This window comes from Trichoplax adhaerens, genomic scaffold (genome assembly GCF_000150275.1).
Source record: "Trichoplax adhaerens TRIADscaffold_37 genomic scaffold, whole genome shotgun sequence".
Lineage (NCBI taxonomy): Eukaryota > Metazoa > Placozoa > Uniplacotomia > Trichoplacea > Trichoplacidae > Trichoplax > Trichoplax adhaerens.
This window is the reverse complement of record NW_002060977.1, coordinates 363,481-378,219: the sequence shown is the minus strand read 5'-3', so window position 1 is coordinate 378,219 and position 14,739 is coordinate 363,481. Positions and strand designations below refer to the sequence as shown.

General features: G+C 29.0%; 1 protein-coding gene across 1 annotated transcript in view; it reads right to left on the bottom strand.

Annotated features, from left to right (window-relative positions):
- Positions 1 to 9,616: 9,616 nt before the first annotated feature.
- Positions 9,617 to 14,739, bottom strand: part of TRIADDRAFT_62196 (uncharacterized protein) — a gene marked incomplete at both ends in the record, with an annotated part of 6,088 nt that continues 965 nt past the window's right edge. The window contains 9 exons of the mRNA XM_002118116.1: positions 9,617 to 9,698; positions 10,049 to 10,120; positions 10,255 to 10,326; positions 10,408 to 10,479; positions 10,855 to 10,962; positions 12,039 to 12,110; positions 12,283 to 12,354; positions 12,543 to 12,614; positions 14,157 to 14,240. Coding sequence (XP_002118152.1) covers positions 9,617 to 9,698; positions 10,049 to 10,120; positions 10,255 to 10,326; positions 10,408 to 10,479; positions 10,855 to 10,962; positions 12,039 to 12,110; positions 12,283 to 12,354; positions 12,543 to 12,614; positions 14,157 to 14,240 — 706 coding nt within the window. The remainder of the gene's footprint in view (positions 9,699 to 10,048; positions 10,121 to 10,254; positions 10,327 to 10,407; positions 10,480 to 10,854; positions 10,963 to 12,038; positions 12,111 to 12,282; positions 12,355 to 12,542; positions 12,615 to 14,156; positions 14,241 to 14,739) is intronic.

Genomic DNA, 14,739 nt, shown 5'->3' with positions numbered 1-14,739 from the left:
ATTTTATAATTCGGTAAAGTGTTATCATAAAATTCAAATAAATTTTATCAAAGGCAGGAGAGTTGTAAAATTAATTTACTATTACAAATTAGGAAAGCTTACAATATACGAAGTCGCTTATATTTATAAAAACAGTCATTATTCAAGGTTCGAATGCGATTTTGCTTTAAGATCCTGTTAAAAGAGAAAATAATTGTGGCTTGGTATAATTAAAAAGGTAGTACATTTTTCGTGCACTTACACATAATTAATTACAATTTATGAAGCCTGATTTCAATGTATGTAATAGTTAATTATAAGATTATGTAGTTTACTGAAAATTTGATTATATCATAAAATAAATTGATCAAGAATCAGGCCGAATAATCTTACAGTGTATGGATATTGGGCCAGACGTCATAGTAGGATTCAGTAAAACATGCGCCTTGTAGGAAGTTATTTTCTAAATTTCTGAAAATTTGAGTTATACAAAACGAACATTACAAACTATAACTGTTTATGTCATATCGGCACTGAAGCAAAACTTTTTTAAGTTTAACCTTATGTATTGCAAACTAATATTAATTTGATTGCAATTAAAATTTTTAAATGAATTTATATATGTCCGTAACGTATACAGTATGATTTTATGCACTCTTACATGATCTCTAGGTTCGGAAATTGAATTCCGTTACTTGTGATTTCTTCTAGAAAATTTCTAGTATAATGTCTATCATGAAAATTTTTATCAATAATTTGGCTAACGATTCATGGTTAACGATTACTGTTGCCTTAATATTACGAAAGTTCCCATTTGTAGAATAAGCTGGTAAGTCTACAGAGATAGCATTATAGTTATTTTACTGAAGCCAAAATACGATACAGTATTCATCAAATTTAACGTCGAATTAGAATATTTTATGAGGTTGATGAAAAACGTGTTTCATAACATTACATTGATCAATAGATTCCTTGTAACAGCTTTATAATACATTTCTTACATAATTTTTAACATAAGAGTTGACTTACAGCTCTTTTAAAATTCGATTTGTTCGATTAAATAAGATTCTAAGATCGAGTCTATGGATACCAATTTTACTGATATATCTGTAATAGAATAAGTATTGATGTAAATTGGTAGATAGTAAAAGAAACCTATAATATGACGTAAAATATTTCAGTGAAATGTATATTTGATGACGTTTAATTTAGGTGAATCACAGAACGATAGAATTCTACTAGTTTTAATTATTGCTAAATTACAATGTTTTAACGTTGTTTTGAAGTGAAGAGAGCACTCCATAGTCTCCTTCTTCTCTTTTCCGTTCTATGCGGTATCCACTAATATCTCTATATATCGAAATAATATATTATATATAAATTTGGTTCACAGGATGCTATGGCCTAGATTAGTTCTTTAAAATTGTACTTGACTAAAACCAGCTTGAAAATTATTTTAGTTTAGACTAAAATAAACAGTTATCTATTATTAGACCAAAACAGGCATTTGGAAATGGATACTTAAAGCTAATGCATCTCTGATACATGGCCGCAAGTGCAACCAGTCATGAATAGTGGTTAACTCACATCGAAAATGATTGGCAACGTGATATATTTTCTGCTGCGCATTCATAAGGGAGCAAGGGTAGAAATTCATTAATCGCTTCTAAGACATTTTGCGTTTCTAGATATTTATTAAATCCCAAATTGCTAAAGGAATTCAAGAAAGAATAGTTTAAAATAATCATGTTTTAGGAATCTTATACTAAATTTTAATAAATATAGAAGCCGAAATTTAATGGTTTATAGGTAAATGGTAACGTGAAATGGTATGATGCTAACACTTACTAGATTCTAGTGCTTTCTTTCAGATAATAGAAGAATTCTTTAGGTAATGCACTAATGTTGTTCTCTGCTATTTGACTAAATGAAAAAATACATTTTATGTTATAAAATTTAAGGAAAAACTGTTACCTATAGTCATTTTGCAAAATGACCGATTTCGCGTGCGGCCTCGTTTATATACATTTCATAATCCGCGATGAAATCTTTATGGCAGCATAGTTATATTCTAAAGGTCGAACAAGAACTTTATGAAAATTTTAGCTACTTACAGTTCATGCAATTTATTCAAATGCCCGTTCTTTAATTTCTCTGCAATGTCATTATCTAACAAGTTTTTGTTTAGATTCCTATATTAATTGGTATAAATAATGGTTATATTTATATACGAAACACCACGTTATGAATTTGAGAATTAAAATAGCAAAGCTGGTGATTTACTTTAATTAAGTAATTAGAAAAAGATTTAAACAAATTGTACGAAGCATACGAATAAAACTAGTGAGCTAGAAGTATGTTGTCGAATGCAAAGTTATTTAAATATTTACAGCGATTTTAAATTCGGTAACTCGTCATCCTGTTCCGTTATATTTGTAATCATATTGGATTGTAAATCCCTATAGAAATCCGAGATAAAACAGGTAGCAATTTGATGGAAATAACATTTTAAAGAATATTTGTTTGAATAGTCATAGTAATTGATTCTCTAACATTGTCTCGATTTTGTTGTTGTTCTTAAAGGTATAAAATTCAAATTCCGTTATCAAATTTTGTGCAATTATTCTGTAAGGAAATTTTAAGATGAAATTTTAGTACTTTTGATCGTTAACGATTATTTAAGCTGAACAAATATGTTATACTCTCTACATTGCTTGTTATGCTACTGCATTGCAAATAAGAAATTACTTATTGTTGTAATATAAGATACTCTCAAATAGCCTTGTTAAAATCTGGGGTTAAATTTGATCTTAAATTGGTCTTGTATATGATGTGCGTATATTAATTCAATTGTAATGATATGGTACGGTAATCAATATATGGTTTAGGATGTACATTATTGCCAAACTAATTCACCGTAAATCGCAAAGTATATTGAATTTAAATGATGGATCTACATGTTACAATGAGTATATTATTCTAACAAATTGATAACCTTTAGCTTCCTAGAGCCTAAAATATAACGTAATAGGATAGCTTAGCCATTACTTATTCTGGTTTATACAGTTTGTAGGCAGTTGCGACAGTGTTATATACTGTATTAGAGTAGAAATATCTATGTTAAGATAATTCTGTTAGCCTATCCTTATTTAGTTAACTTCTAATTTGGATATACTGTGTTTTAATATAGCACTGACTGTTTATGACAGAGACGCATATACACATACTGAATTAATAGTTATAATAGGGAATGCAAATTATCTACTTACGGTTCGAATCATTGTGATTTTAACTTACTTATGGTATATTGTAAATTATCGTGGAAATGTTCCGTGATAAGACATATCGTAATCTGACTATTCTGTATTAGTCATCAGATGTCTATGTTCGTAATTACTGTTGTCTACATTAGGGAGCAGTAGTTACTATTAATATCTAATTCAGTAAATGATTCTAAAGTTAATCATACTAACTGTGACTCATGGACTATTGAGGAATAGTATATAAATACAGTATATCGTGCAATAAAATGGATTCTTAAACTTAGTGTTTAACGTAAAATACGAGGCGTTTAAGTCTTTATGTAGTCTGCTAGTAGAACAAAAGTGTTTCTGATAGTGCAGATATCGTTCCTTGATACGTGGTTCAAGGAATTGGCTTATTGATCGTACGTTAGGTTATCTTGTTGCAAAGCTGTCTTGTGACAGAAGTGGTCATGATTTATGCTAATTACGCTAGTAAAGTTTATTAAAAATGTACGAGAAATAAGAAGTAAAGTAGTATATGACGTATCGTCAAATGGTTATAGTACCTAATATATCACTGTAGAAACTAGCATTAGAAGGTTACTTCTGATAAATTAAAAATACAAGATGAATTTGCCAGATTAATTAAGAGTAAATTATAAATATTACACATTATTGCTTTTGCGGTAACTTCGCTTAAAACAATTGCTCACGAATTAATGGTGATTTGTCGATTATTAAACTGCTTCGATATATCTTATAGTTGACGTTATTAAGCTACTTTTCAGAGCTTTATTAAAATTTCGTGGAAAACTACAAGGATAATTTCGTCTCAATCCTAGGCTACCTATAAGCTATCGTTTTAAATTTTATCTATAATATGCTCATAGTTCATCTATGTTATAAGATAATACATCACTTTTTGGTGATAGTGTATTAATTTCATTTATATATACAACCATTAAATAGCCCTAAGCTTACTATTAAGCTTACAATTTACGTAAATTCGTTAAAGAGTTGAAAGCACCCTGAGGTATGAAGGAGATATTGTTACTCGACAGATCCCTATTATTTCAAAAGGATAGAATGACTCTCATATTAATAATGGTTGAGATGTACGAAAAGTTCAGTTTTGATAATCGTATGAAACAACAATTCTGCGAAAAATTTAATTCGTAAGATTGCTAATGTAAAATGGCTGTATAAAACATTAGAGAATAAATTCATAAATATCTAAATAGATAATCTATAACTTACAGTTCTTGTAAAGTATTTAAATTTTCAAGTGATTGGCTCTTGACGACAGTTAAATGATTTTTACTGAGGACGCTAATAGAAGTATAATGTTTTGGAATATTTAGTTAAAGCTACTAGCTTGAACAGCTAAAAGAAGCAATAAGTTGAAGCAAAAAGGTGAAATAATCAGTAGCTTACAGCTTTGATAACTTTGATAAACCACTGAAGGACAAATTATCCCAGGAATACAAATTGATATTTTCCAAATGCCTGTGAGAGAAAATATAAACGCCCAATATATTGTAATTAAATGAATGTAGTATAGCTCCAGAAATTCATTTAAAGTTGATGTTTGTGTTTGCAAGACGAAATAATTTAAGCAATTAAGCAATATTTTAAAGGAAATACTTATTTCGATTACTATTTGTCACTTGAAAAGGTACAAAAATAGCCGAAACCATCTTTGAAGATAGATTCGATTGAACTATTTGTAAGATAGCAGTATTACAAATAATTGCATAATAACTTATTAAAGGACTTTTGAAAATTTACATTACTTACAATTCTATAATATTAGAAAGACCCGATAATGCTTTAGCTTCGAACTTCTGAAATGGATTGCACGATAGGTTTCTGAAGTAAAAATTTAATTGTGTGTAAGAGACTTAGAATGGTTATAAGATAGTTGATAATTAGTAACCTTTTAGATGCATCATTTACATTAACAGCAACCATATTTTAATATTTTGACAATTTTTGTACGATTTACTTACATAATGGTATTTATTTAATGATTTATTACTTACAAAATCTCTAATTGATGCAGATTTTCGAATTTTTGAAAGTGGCTTAATTGATTATAGGATGCTGAACTAGAATTTATAAAAGACTTTAATAATGGGCTTAAATCGTAAATCGCCTCGTGACTCATTGTGAAAACTGAATACTTTTAAAATAAATGCCTCCATAATTTGACTGCATTGTTACTTCAGGTATTATTTTTATAAGACTGCGGTTACAATATTATTTCATTCGAGCACTTTGCAGTTTTTATAGGTAGCTGAATAATAATTTAAAATATGTTTCTTCCATAATTAAATGGATTACAGATATTTATGAATGCATGAATAACTCAAATTTAAAATACATCTCTGTCAAAAGAATATTGTAACTGAATGCTTAGCTTCTTCAGTATTTATTTTTGAGTTGATACTTACAGAACCTTTACATTAGGCATCATAGAAGTAAATTTCAAATTTCTTAGGTAATTAGTATCAAGGTAACTATATTTGCAAGAATTCGAGCATTAAACCTTTTTAGTGTCATTGTAGACATGGCTATAGCACATTTTTGCAATTTGTAAATTTAATAGTGCTGCTAGTAGTTATGATGATATGGAAATGAAGACGTGAAACATTGAAAATTTATAAGCTAGCGCACTTAACATACATTTCCTTCAATTGTTTTGCTGATTGAAAAGCTTGCAGATGTATGGAAGAGATTCGATTATGCGACATATCTCTGAAATTGAAAACATATTTGAGGCTTGATTAGAAAGTCTCGTATATAGAAGTTAAAATTTTTTAAAGTCAATTGATATTGATTGACTCTGTAATTATATAAGATAGGTATTAATTAACCAAATAAAATGTTATCAAATAATGTATGTGTTTTTGCATAATATTTAATTTTAGGGGCTAAAAATGATACGTAGTGAAAATTTTACTTACAACTTTTTTATGTTATTTATATTCATCGATTCTTTCATATCATGGATGCCAATTTTGGCAATAAAATTGTAATTTATATATCTGATAGTTGAAAAATAATTTTAAGCAAAGATAACAATTTAAATTGGTTTCAATCAAGATCAAGGTATGATTGTAACGCATACTCATGATTATTTTCATACCCAGAAAACTTACAGATTTGTGATTAGTGATATATTTCGAATTCGTAAGTGGGATAATTGGGTCAGGTAGTTGAATGATAAATTACTGTGTAATAATTACAAACGGCATGATTGTATGGAAACTAAGATAACATTGCTATATCTTTATCTTCAACGAAAGCAGATTTTATAATGATTACTTACAATGACTCTACCAAGTAGACGGAATTAATACTTTGAATCTTGGATATGGAATTGTAGGAAAAATCTCTGAAAGTAAACAAAATTTACAGTCTTACGGTTTCTATTTATTTAAAACTTTTTTAAACTAGATTTTGTTGAGCGATATTTAACTACAGCTAGAATGCAGACCAAGTACAATTTTATGCTTTCTATATATGCTTTGACTTACATAGATGTAAAATTGAAATATTCGGTTTGGGGTTGCCAGCTAATGCTTCGAAAGAGATTTCTGGACAGATTTCTATTAGTGTTAATGAAAAGATAGTCGAACGCATTTGTTCAGATTAATTAATTACAATCATTTGTGAAAGTAGTCATATGAGGTTTTATAATGCCTAAGTTTTGTGATATTAAAGATTCTAAGGTGTTATCATGACCTAAAAAGCTCTTACTGTCAGAAAATAGAATATAATCAAGTGCTTAAGCTAGCTTTCGACAAAAAACTCACAATATTTTCATTTTTGATAGAGCATGTCCTGGGAATGGGAATAGCTTTACCAAGTTTGCTCCCATCAGATTTCTATCCAAATTATAAGATCACCAGCGTTTAATATTATGTACATCTTGAAAAACTTCTGCCACTTATGATGTAAGAGATTTTTACTATCATGCTGAATATTTAGGCTATCTACTTACAGAAATTATTATGCATATATCTTCTACGTATAAAGTAACCAAGTATTATGATTGTAAACTATTGGCCATATTTAGTGTGATGTACGGTAGTGCTTTTTCTACATTTATCTTAAGATATATTTAGTAGCCCATAATTATAGACTGTAAGGATAGACTCTATGCTAAAGTACAGATGGCTATATGCAGTAAGATGATGAGCTACTAATAAGGTTAGATGGCAGAAATAGAATCGTAAATCCTTTATTAGAATATCCTTAATTCATTGTACTTAGAGTGGTAGGAATAATGTGTACTAAAATACTGTAATCATTTTTATATTAGATTAATGACGGTTCGCAATAAAATATTTTGCCTAATAATAAGCTGAATAGGTGTAAAATATGATAGAATGCTGCCATGCTGATTGCAGCTGTGCAAGACATGGAGAGTTGTCACAAAACAGCTTTGCAACAAGATAACGCAATATACGATCAATAAGTCAATTCCTTGAACCACGTATCAAGGAACGATATCTGCACTATCACAAACACTTTTGCTCTACTAGCAGACTACACAAAGACTTAAACGCCTCGTATTTTACGTTAAACACTAAGTTGGACAATTCTTCTTTATTTCACGATATACTGCATTTATATACTATTCCTCAATAGTTCATGAGTCATAGTTAATACAATTAACATTAGAATCATTTACTGAATTAGATATTAATTTTAGCTACTGCTCCCTTAATGCAGACAACAGTATTTACGAACATAGACATGTAATGACTAATACAGAATAGTCAGATTACGATATGTCCTATCACGGAACATATTTATGATAATTTACAGTCTACCATAAGTAAATTACAATCACAATGATTCGAACTGTAAGCAGATGATTTGCATTCCCTATTATAACTATTATAATTTCAGTATGTGTATAAGTGTCACTGTCATAAAAAGTCAGTGCTATATTAAAATACAGTATATCCAAATTAGAAGTTAACTAAATAAGGATAGTCTAACAGAATTATCCTAACATAGTTATTTCTACTGTAATACAGTATTTAACACTGTAACAAGAGTATAATATCAGGAGACATTAAATTATCTGATTGCTCTTTCTAGAAGTCTCTCAGAAGTTGTATTGTGTTAGGGTAGAGCCGTTTGTAGCTTGTCTTTGTTCTAATAAAGTTCTAGTTCTCTACAACTTTATAATTTTCGTTTTCGGACTTTTATCCCTTTATGCCTACTCTTTTAATCAGAATTCGATACTGAAATTCTTATTTTTTATCTTTTAAGTATAGGTGCTTCAATCACATTAAATTAAAGTTCTTACCGATAAATCACCGATGTGCATGAAATATACTGGTTAAGTTTATAGAGTAAAGAACTTAGAATATGATTTTTATATCTAAACTAATAACTTTATAAACAAGTTCTAAAATTTAGATGCTTACAGGTATGTTAAGTTTCTTAAGTTTGCTAAGGAATTTCCAGAAATGTGATTTAGCGGATTGTTGCCTAAATTTCTTCAGAGAAAAATATATCCATTAGCTAATTTAATGTTCTAGAATAAGAATGGCCTGATGATATGCTGTATGATAACTGTTGATTTATATTTGAGTTAAATTTTAATTATCAATAAAAATATTCATACAATATCTGCAGGTTATTTAAACCTTCAAGTTGATTTTCTATCAATGATATGATATTATTTTGCTGTAATTGCCTGTATAATTATACAATCATTGTCATAATATCACTTAAGTTGTTCAATCCCGAATAGATTTTACAATCCTAAAATATCAATAAGAATATTAATTTATAGCTTTACTGCTTTGAATTACGTATTAAGAAAGTCATTTGTTAAGGCTGTTGCTAATCATAACTTAAAGGAGAAACTTTCTCACAGCTTTTGCAACTTTCTTAGGTCTTGAAAAGTATAAGGCGGAATTTTCGATACCAAATTGTTACGAAGACACCTAAAATTTTACCAAGTATAAGTATAGAAAAGTATGTTCTGCATTTTATCGTTCATAAATTAAGATCAATGTAAATTATATGAGTAGTATACAAAATATCCGGTTTCATTCTCTCACAAAATTTGTAGATTTATTAGGTCTCGAAAGGAAATTGTTTTTAAATCCCGAATCTGGTTGTTTTCCAAATTTCTGCAATTGTATTTAAAATATTTTAGAGCTTCAACTTAACTAGAATAAATCATTAGCAAGCTTAAGCTCATAACATGATTATTTGTACATTAATGTAAATATTAATGTAAGCATTAAACTTTTAATTTATTAAAAACTCACAAGGTTAAGCTAATATCTTACATCTTACTGTTAATTTTACCATTTTTGCATGAAAATACGATATATTTTTAGAGATCATTTAAGTAACTCTTACAAAATTTCAATGGAAGTTAAATTCTGAAAGACACTGCTAGATATGAAATCAGTACCGATTTTATTGAAACTTAAATCCCTAGAAAAATAATGATGGAAAGTTATTTGATTAGTTGATACATTGAAGCTAAATTAATAAAAATGGGAAAATGCAGTAAAGGCTCTGCATAATAAGATTTAAATTTCTATTCACAAGTCAACCGTACAATAAATGTAATTTAGGCAAATTTCGGAATGGATTAGTAATTAGGCTGATGTTATTTCTGTTTAGTCGCCTTTTGATGGATAAACATATTTATAAATTTTACGTTATGAAGCCAATATACAAGGTTGCAGCTAATAAAATTATGATCAAAGTTAGTTTATAGATCTGTGCCAAAGTATTAAAATAGATACTATATATTTATTATGATATCAGGTATATCTTACAGGTATTTTAATTCCGGCAAATCATGAAACATGTTTTGATCTAAACGACTGATTGAGTTTTCATTTAAACAACTGTAAATCGTTAGATAAAGAACTTACTTAATTGACGAAAGGTTATCAGTTTTGAATATTATATTGAAGTTTACAGCAGATGAAATAAATTTTTGTTGAAATGTAGGCATATGCAGTACTATGTAGGTTCTTACATGTCTACTACATCGACAAGATTCTGAAAACTTTCTTGGCTAATTTCTTTAATTTCATTTTCTGCTAGGTTGCTAATAAAAAATCATAAGCTACCCAATTTTATTTGCTGTAGCATTAAAGTTATGCAAAAATTGAAATAAATTCTCCCTTACATTTTAATTAATCCGGCTAGATACTTTAAATCATCTTTTAAGATATTATTGATACGATTATGATCTAAGTTTCTAAGGGAAAAAAATTATAAAATTAATCTCATTATATTTCGTAGGGGAAATACAAAAATGGTCATGTAACTATGTTATTGTTGCGAAGTTACAGCAGAGCATAGTTTTCAAAATATGGTTTAATTAAGTAGGAATTTATTAAAATTCTTTATCTATTATGCCTTACATTTTATAATAGATAACTGCTAATTTTATAATTTTTTGTGTGTAAAGATAATGGATAGCTATTTAGATTAATTATATAACGTTGATCTTAATATGAACTTTGGATTCAGTATTGTCTAAAGAGGCGTATAGTTTACTGTAATGTTCTGACAATGAAGAGAGCGTTAATATTTACTTCCATATTGTAAGTAGATGCAAGGGAAGACAGACCTGGTGGTAGGCTGGTAATGTATATTGGCAATCAATGGTTTTAAATTCTCCGGTAACAAATTTCGATTAGCAACAGTAAACAGAAATGTACTAATAAGTTCACAGCATCTGTCGTATTTTGTGAAGTTACATATGGTAAACAGTACTTTCTTAGGTTAGGTTATTCAATTGGATATGTAGATATTTAGAAAGGTTACATATATAGCTCATGTTATTCGATTTGAACACCAAGTTTGGTATAAAGTATTGACCGTAGTTTTGTAATGATAAGCGCAATTTCAAAGGCGTGAATAGTTAATTTAGACAGTAGGTGATGCTGAATCAGATTTATCTAAGAGTATATGTCTTCGTGTTTGTCATGATACCTCTTGATATCTAAGTTAAAACAATATGTTTATGTGTATTCTGTGGTCTATATAATGAGGATCAGTTTTAAAAATAAAGGTAGAGTTATACGATCTTAGATCTCTAGATACTAATCAGATAGGAGTTTAAACTATTGCCTAGTGACAGCATTAAATGTAATACTAGAGTAATATGATACTGTGTGTTATCGCGTAGGCTATAGTAACGTGGTCAATATTATGGAGCTAATAATACAAATACAAGTATGGTCATGTTGTTAATACAAAAGGATACTCCATTTTAAGTTTCGTAGGAAACTATAGTAATCGTAGAATTTTCGTTCTTATACTGAGTCTAGAAGTTAAGAGATTTTGTTCAGTAATTCTTGTTACGATCTTCGGGTTGTAAAAGGGCTAAGGATATGAGCAGTTAAGGTAACGTAATCTGTCTTTTGTACTTGAGATTATATTCTGCAGTTGAAGACTTCTATTAATGAGAGCCCTCTAATGAATTGTTTTACTCTGAATCATTTGGGATTAGAATTATTGGAGAATTAGAAAAAACAGATTTAATACAACTAGAAATACTTGTAGATGATTTAAACAGTTCAATTTGAGGAATAGAAAACAATCTGATAAATAGTTATTTACAGATGCATTAATTCGGTCTGATTCTGAACTATCCAATTTTTTACTTGGTTGTGGCTGCCTTTCCTAGATACAAGTTGGTAATTATTTTGATTAGAATTTAATTATAGCTAATGCAATGGTTTTAGTGGACCATTCTCTCGTAATATAGAGCAAAATAGTGAAAATTCTGATGAACTTTGAATTTCTTACAAAGTAATCAAATTTGGAAGTACGTCCAAGACGCTAATTTCCATAATCGCGATCTTATTCCATTCTAAATTTCTAGATATTAAATAAGATGATTTTAAAGCCTTGATTAGCTATACTTAATACTATCTTAGAGTCCTATTCATAGCTGTAATTTTGAGCTGCTAAATTTTTAAATCGCCAGGAATTTGCACTTTGGCAGCGTTGATCTGAGAGTTATCATACATTGTATTATCTATAAGCTTACAAATGCCTTAAATTATCCAGTCCATTAAATGCTCCGGCTTCAATTGTTGCTATTTCATTACACTGTAGTTCTCTGTTAGGAAATTACATTAACTTAAGAAATAAGAACTGACAGTAACCTTGAAGAATATGATGATTAAACTTAAGACTTGATATTATTGCATTCTTTAATACAATTTATACCAGTTTTATCAAATAAGCATATGTAATGAATATTATTAGGGAAAATTTAATTTACTATATAATTTGGTTTTAACTTACAATATTTCTAAACTGGCAAATGGAAAGAATGCATTGTTTTTCAACTCCTTAATGATGTTATGGCTAATGGACCTTTAAGTAAAATGAATGTGACTTAGAACTTTTATTCATAAAGTCATACTAGTAGAATGCCTTTGGAAAAGATTAAAATGGGTTCATCCTGTTCATGCTAGCGTTTTTGTGCAATGGTGGAAAATCAAGAAACTGTTTTGCAATAAAGTAACGTAGTTTACGATTTATAGGTCATGTTACTATACAAGGTATTAGGGCATAATATTCGCTTTATCAGGAGTACTATTGCTCTACAAACAGGAATGACTTAAATACCACTCCGTCTACGTTAAATATTGATTCTTTAGAAGTCTAGTTATTATACAATGGATCGTGATTTGCATAGATTGAACACTTCTATATAGTTCATGCGTCCTAGTTGGTTAGCTAGGCGTTAAGCTTTCCAATGAATTAGATGGCGATTTTACATTCAAATATTTAATAAAGATAGTGGTATTTAAATATATTAATATCTAATGACTAGATACTTAGGTTATATTATGTCCTTACATAGAACGTTCTCTAATTAACGTAAAATCTACCGGCTTTGTCAAGGTTCGAACTACTTTGAAGAAATAAATGACTAAATTTAGTGAATTAACATTTTTGTATGGTAATTATAATCACTTACAGTAGGAATCGCTGAAGTTATAATTTGTAACAGTAAATTATATGTTAGACTGCAATGCAATTCTTATATAGTAATGGCATACAGTACAAACTCTTGTTATTGAAATTCTGCCTAATGTTAGATTCTAGGTGTATTGAAAAGACTGTATGAGAGGATATACTATAGTCCGATTACTGTAGGTGAAATCAGTCAGTAGATATCCATATTGATAATTATTGGTGTAAGATGATTCATTAATGTTTTAGCGGCTGCCGAAAGATATTTAAGCTCAGCAGACTATTGAATAAAATCGGTTCTCTAGTTTTGTAATGTAGATGCAAAGTCGTCTTCGTTCTTGTGAGTAGTTAAGAGATACTGAATCCCGAAAACTTTAGAAATTTAGAAATTTGTTTTTACATAAATGTTATCGCAGAGCTGGTTTGTAATATGATCATAAACATTAACATTCTAATCTTTACAATGCAGTGTCTTAACATCGAATCATGGCATTCACGCAAACTGTCAATGAGTAAATTGAAGGGAATAAATGATAAATGCTATTAGCTTAAATTACTGAATTCAAAGTAGCAATTAAAATTCGATTGATACAGTATGAATGATCATCCACTCATTTTATTTGCAAGCTTGAAAACTAGGATAGACTGGAGAACTGAAAGTTTGTACTAATAATAATTCTTTCAAGTCGCTTTATTTATCTATAGCTACTTAATTATTATAACGATGTAAATAACATATTGGCAACTTACAAACGTTGAACTTCATAAAGGTGCTTGAACTTGTTCGGGTAAATACTCTCAATATTAGAGTACCCCAGATCGCTAGAACATCAGAAGATTACATGCTTTAACAGCGGTTTGTTTATTGATGGCTTATAATTCAAACTTGAAGATTTCTTAATCATTTCAACTAGGACAGGAAATAATGACACTCACATTTCCTTTAGCATTGGAAGGTGATTGTCAAAGAAATCCTGAATGTCACCTCTACCATCTAAGACTTTATTATAGTTTAAAATCCTATTGTGTCATTAAAGTTTGGATTACAGTTAGACACGAGATCAGGAGCAATCCACTTAGTATTACATCCATGAACGGGTTAAAATTTAAGATTTTGTGAGGTTATTGAATATAGGTTGCTTTCATTAGTTAAAGGAATACATCTTATAATACTTATTCCTTGAGGCCTAGGTGTAATTTTATTTCAGATAGCCTGACTAAAGTCGATGTTGACCGAATTTAAATAATGTAGCGGTATTCTCAGCTATAACTTGATATATCATAACATACTAGGGAGTTCTATGATAGACAAAGTCATTACACTGATCATACTACGCCGGCTAGAATCAGTTTTATCATCTACAACTTAAATATATTGTACAATTTATCAGAATTAAAACTTTATAGCTGAGAAAGTTTTTAGAAGAGTGTTTTTTAGAGATTTGAGAGGCACATTATTAGAATGAGGAATACTTATGACAGTATTTGATCATTTGTAGTTTATAACTTGTCTTTTCAT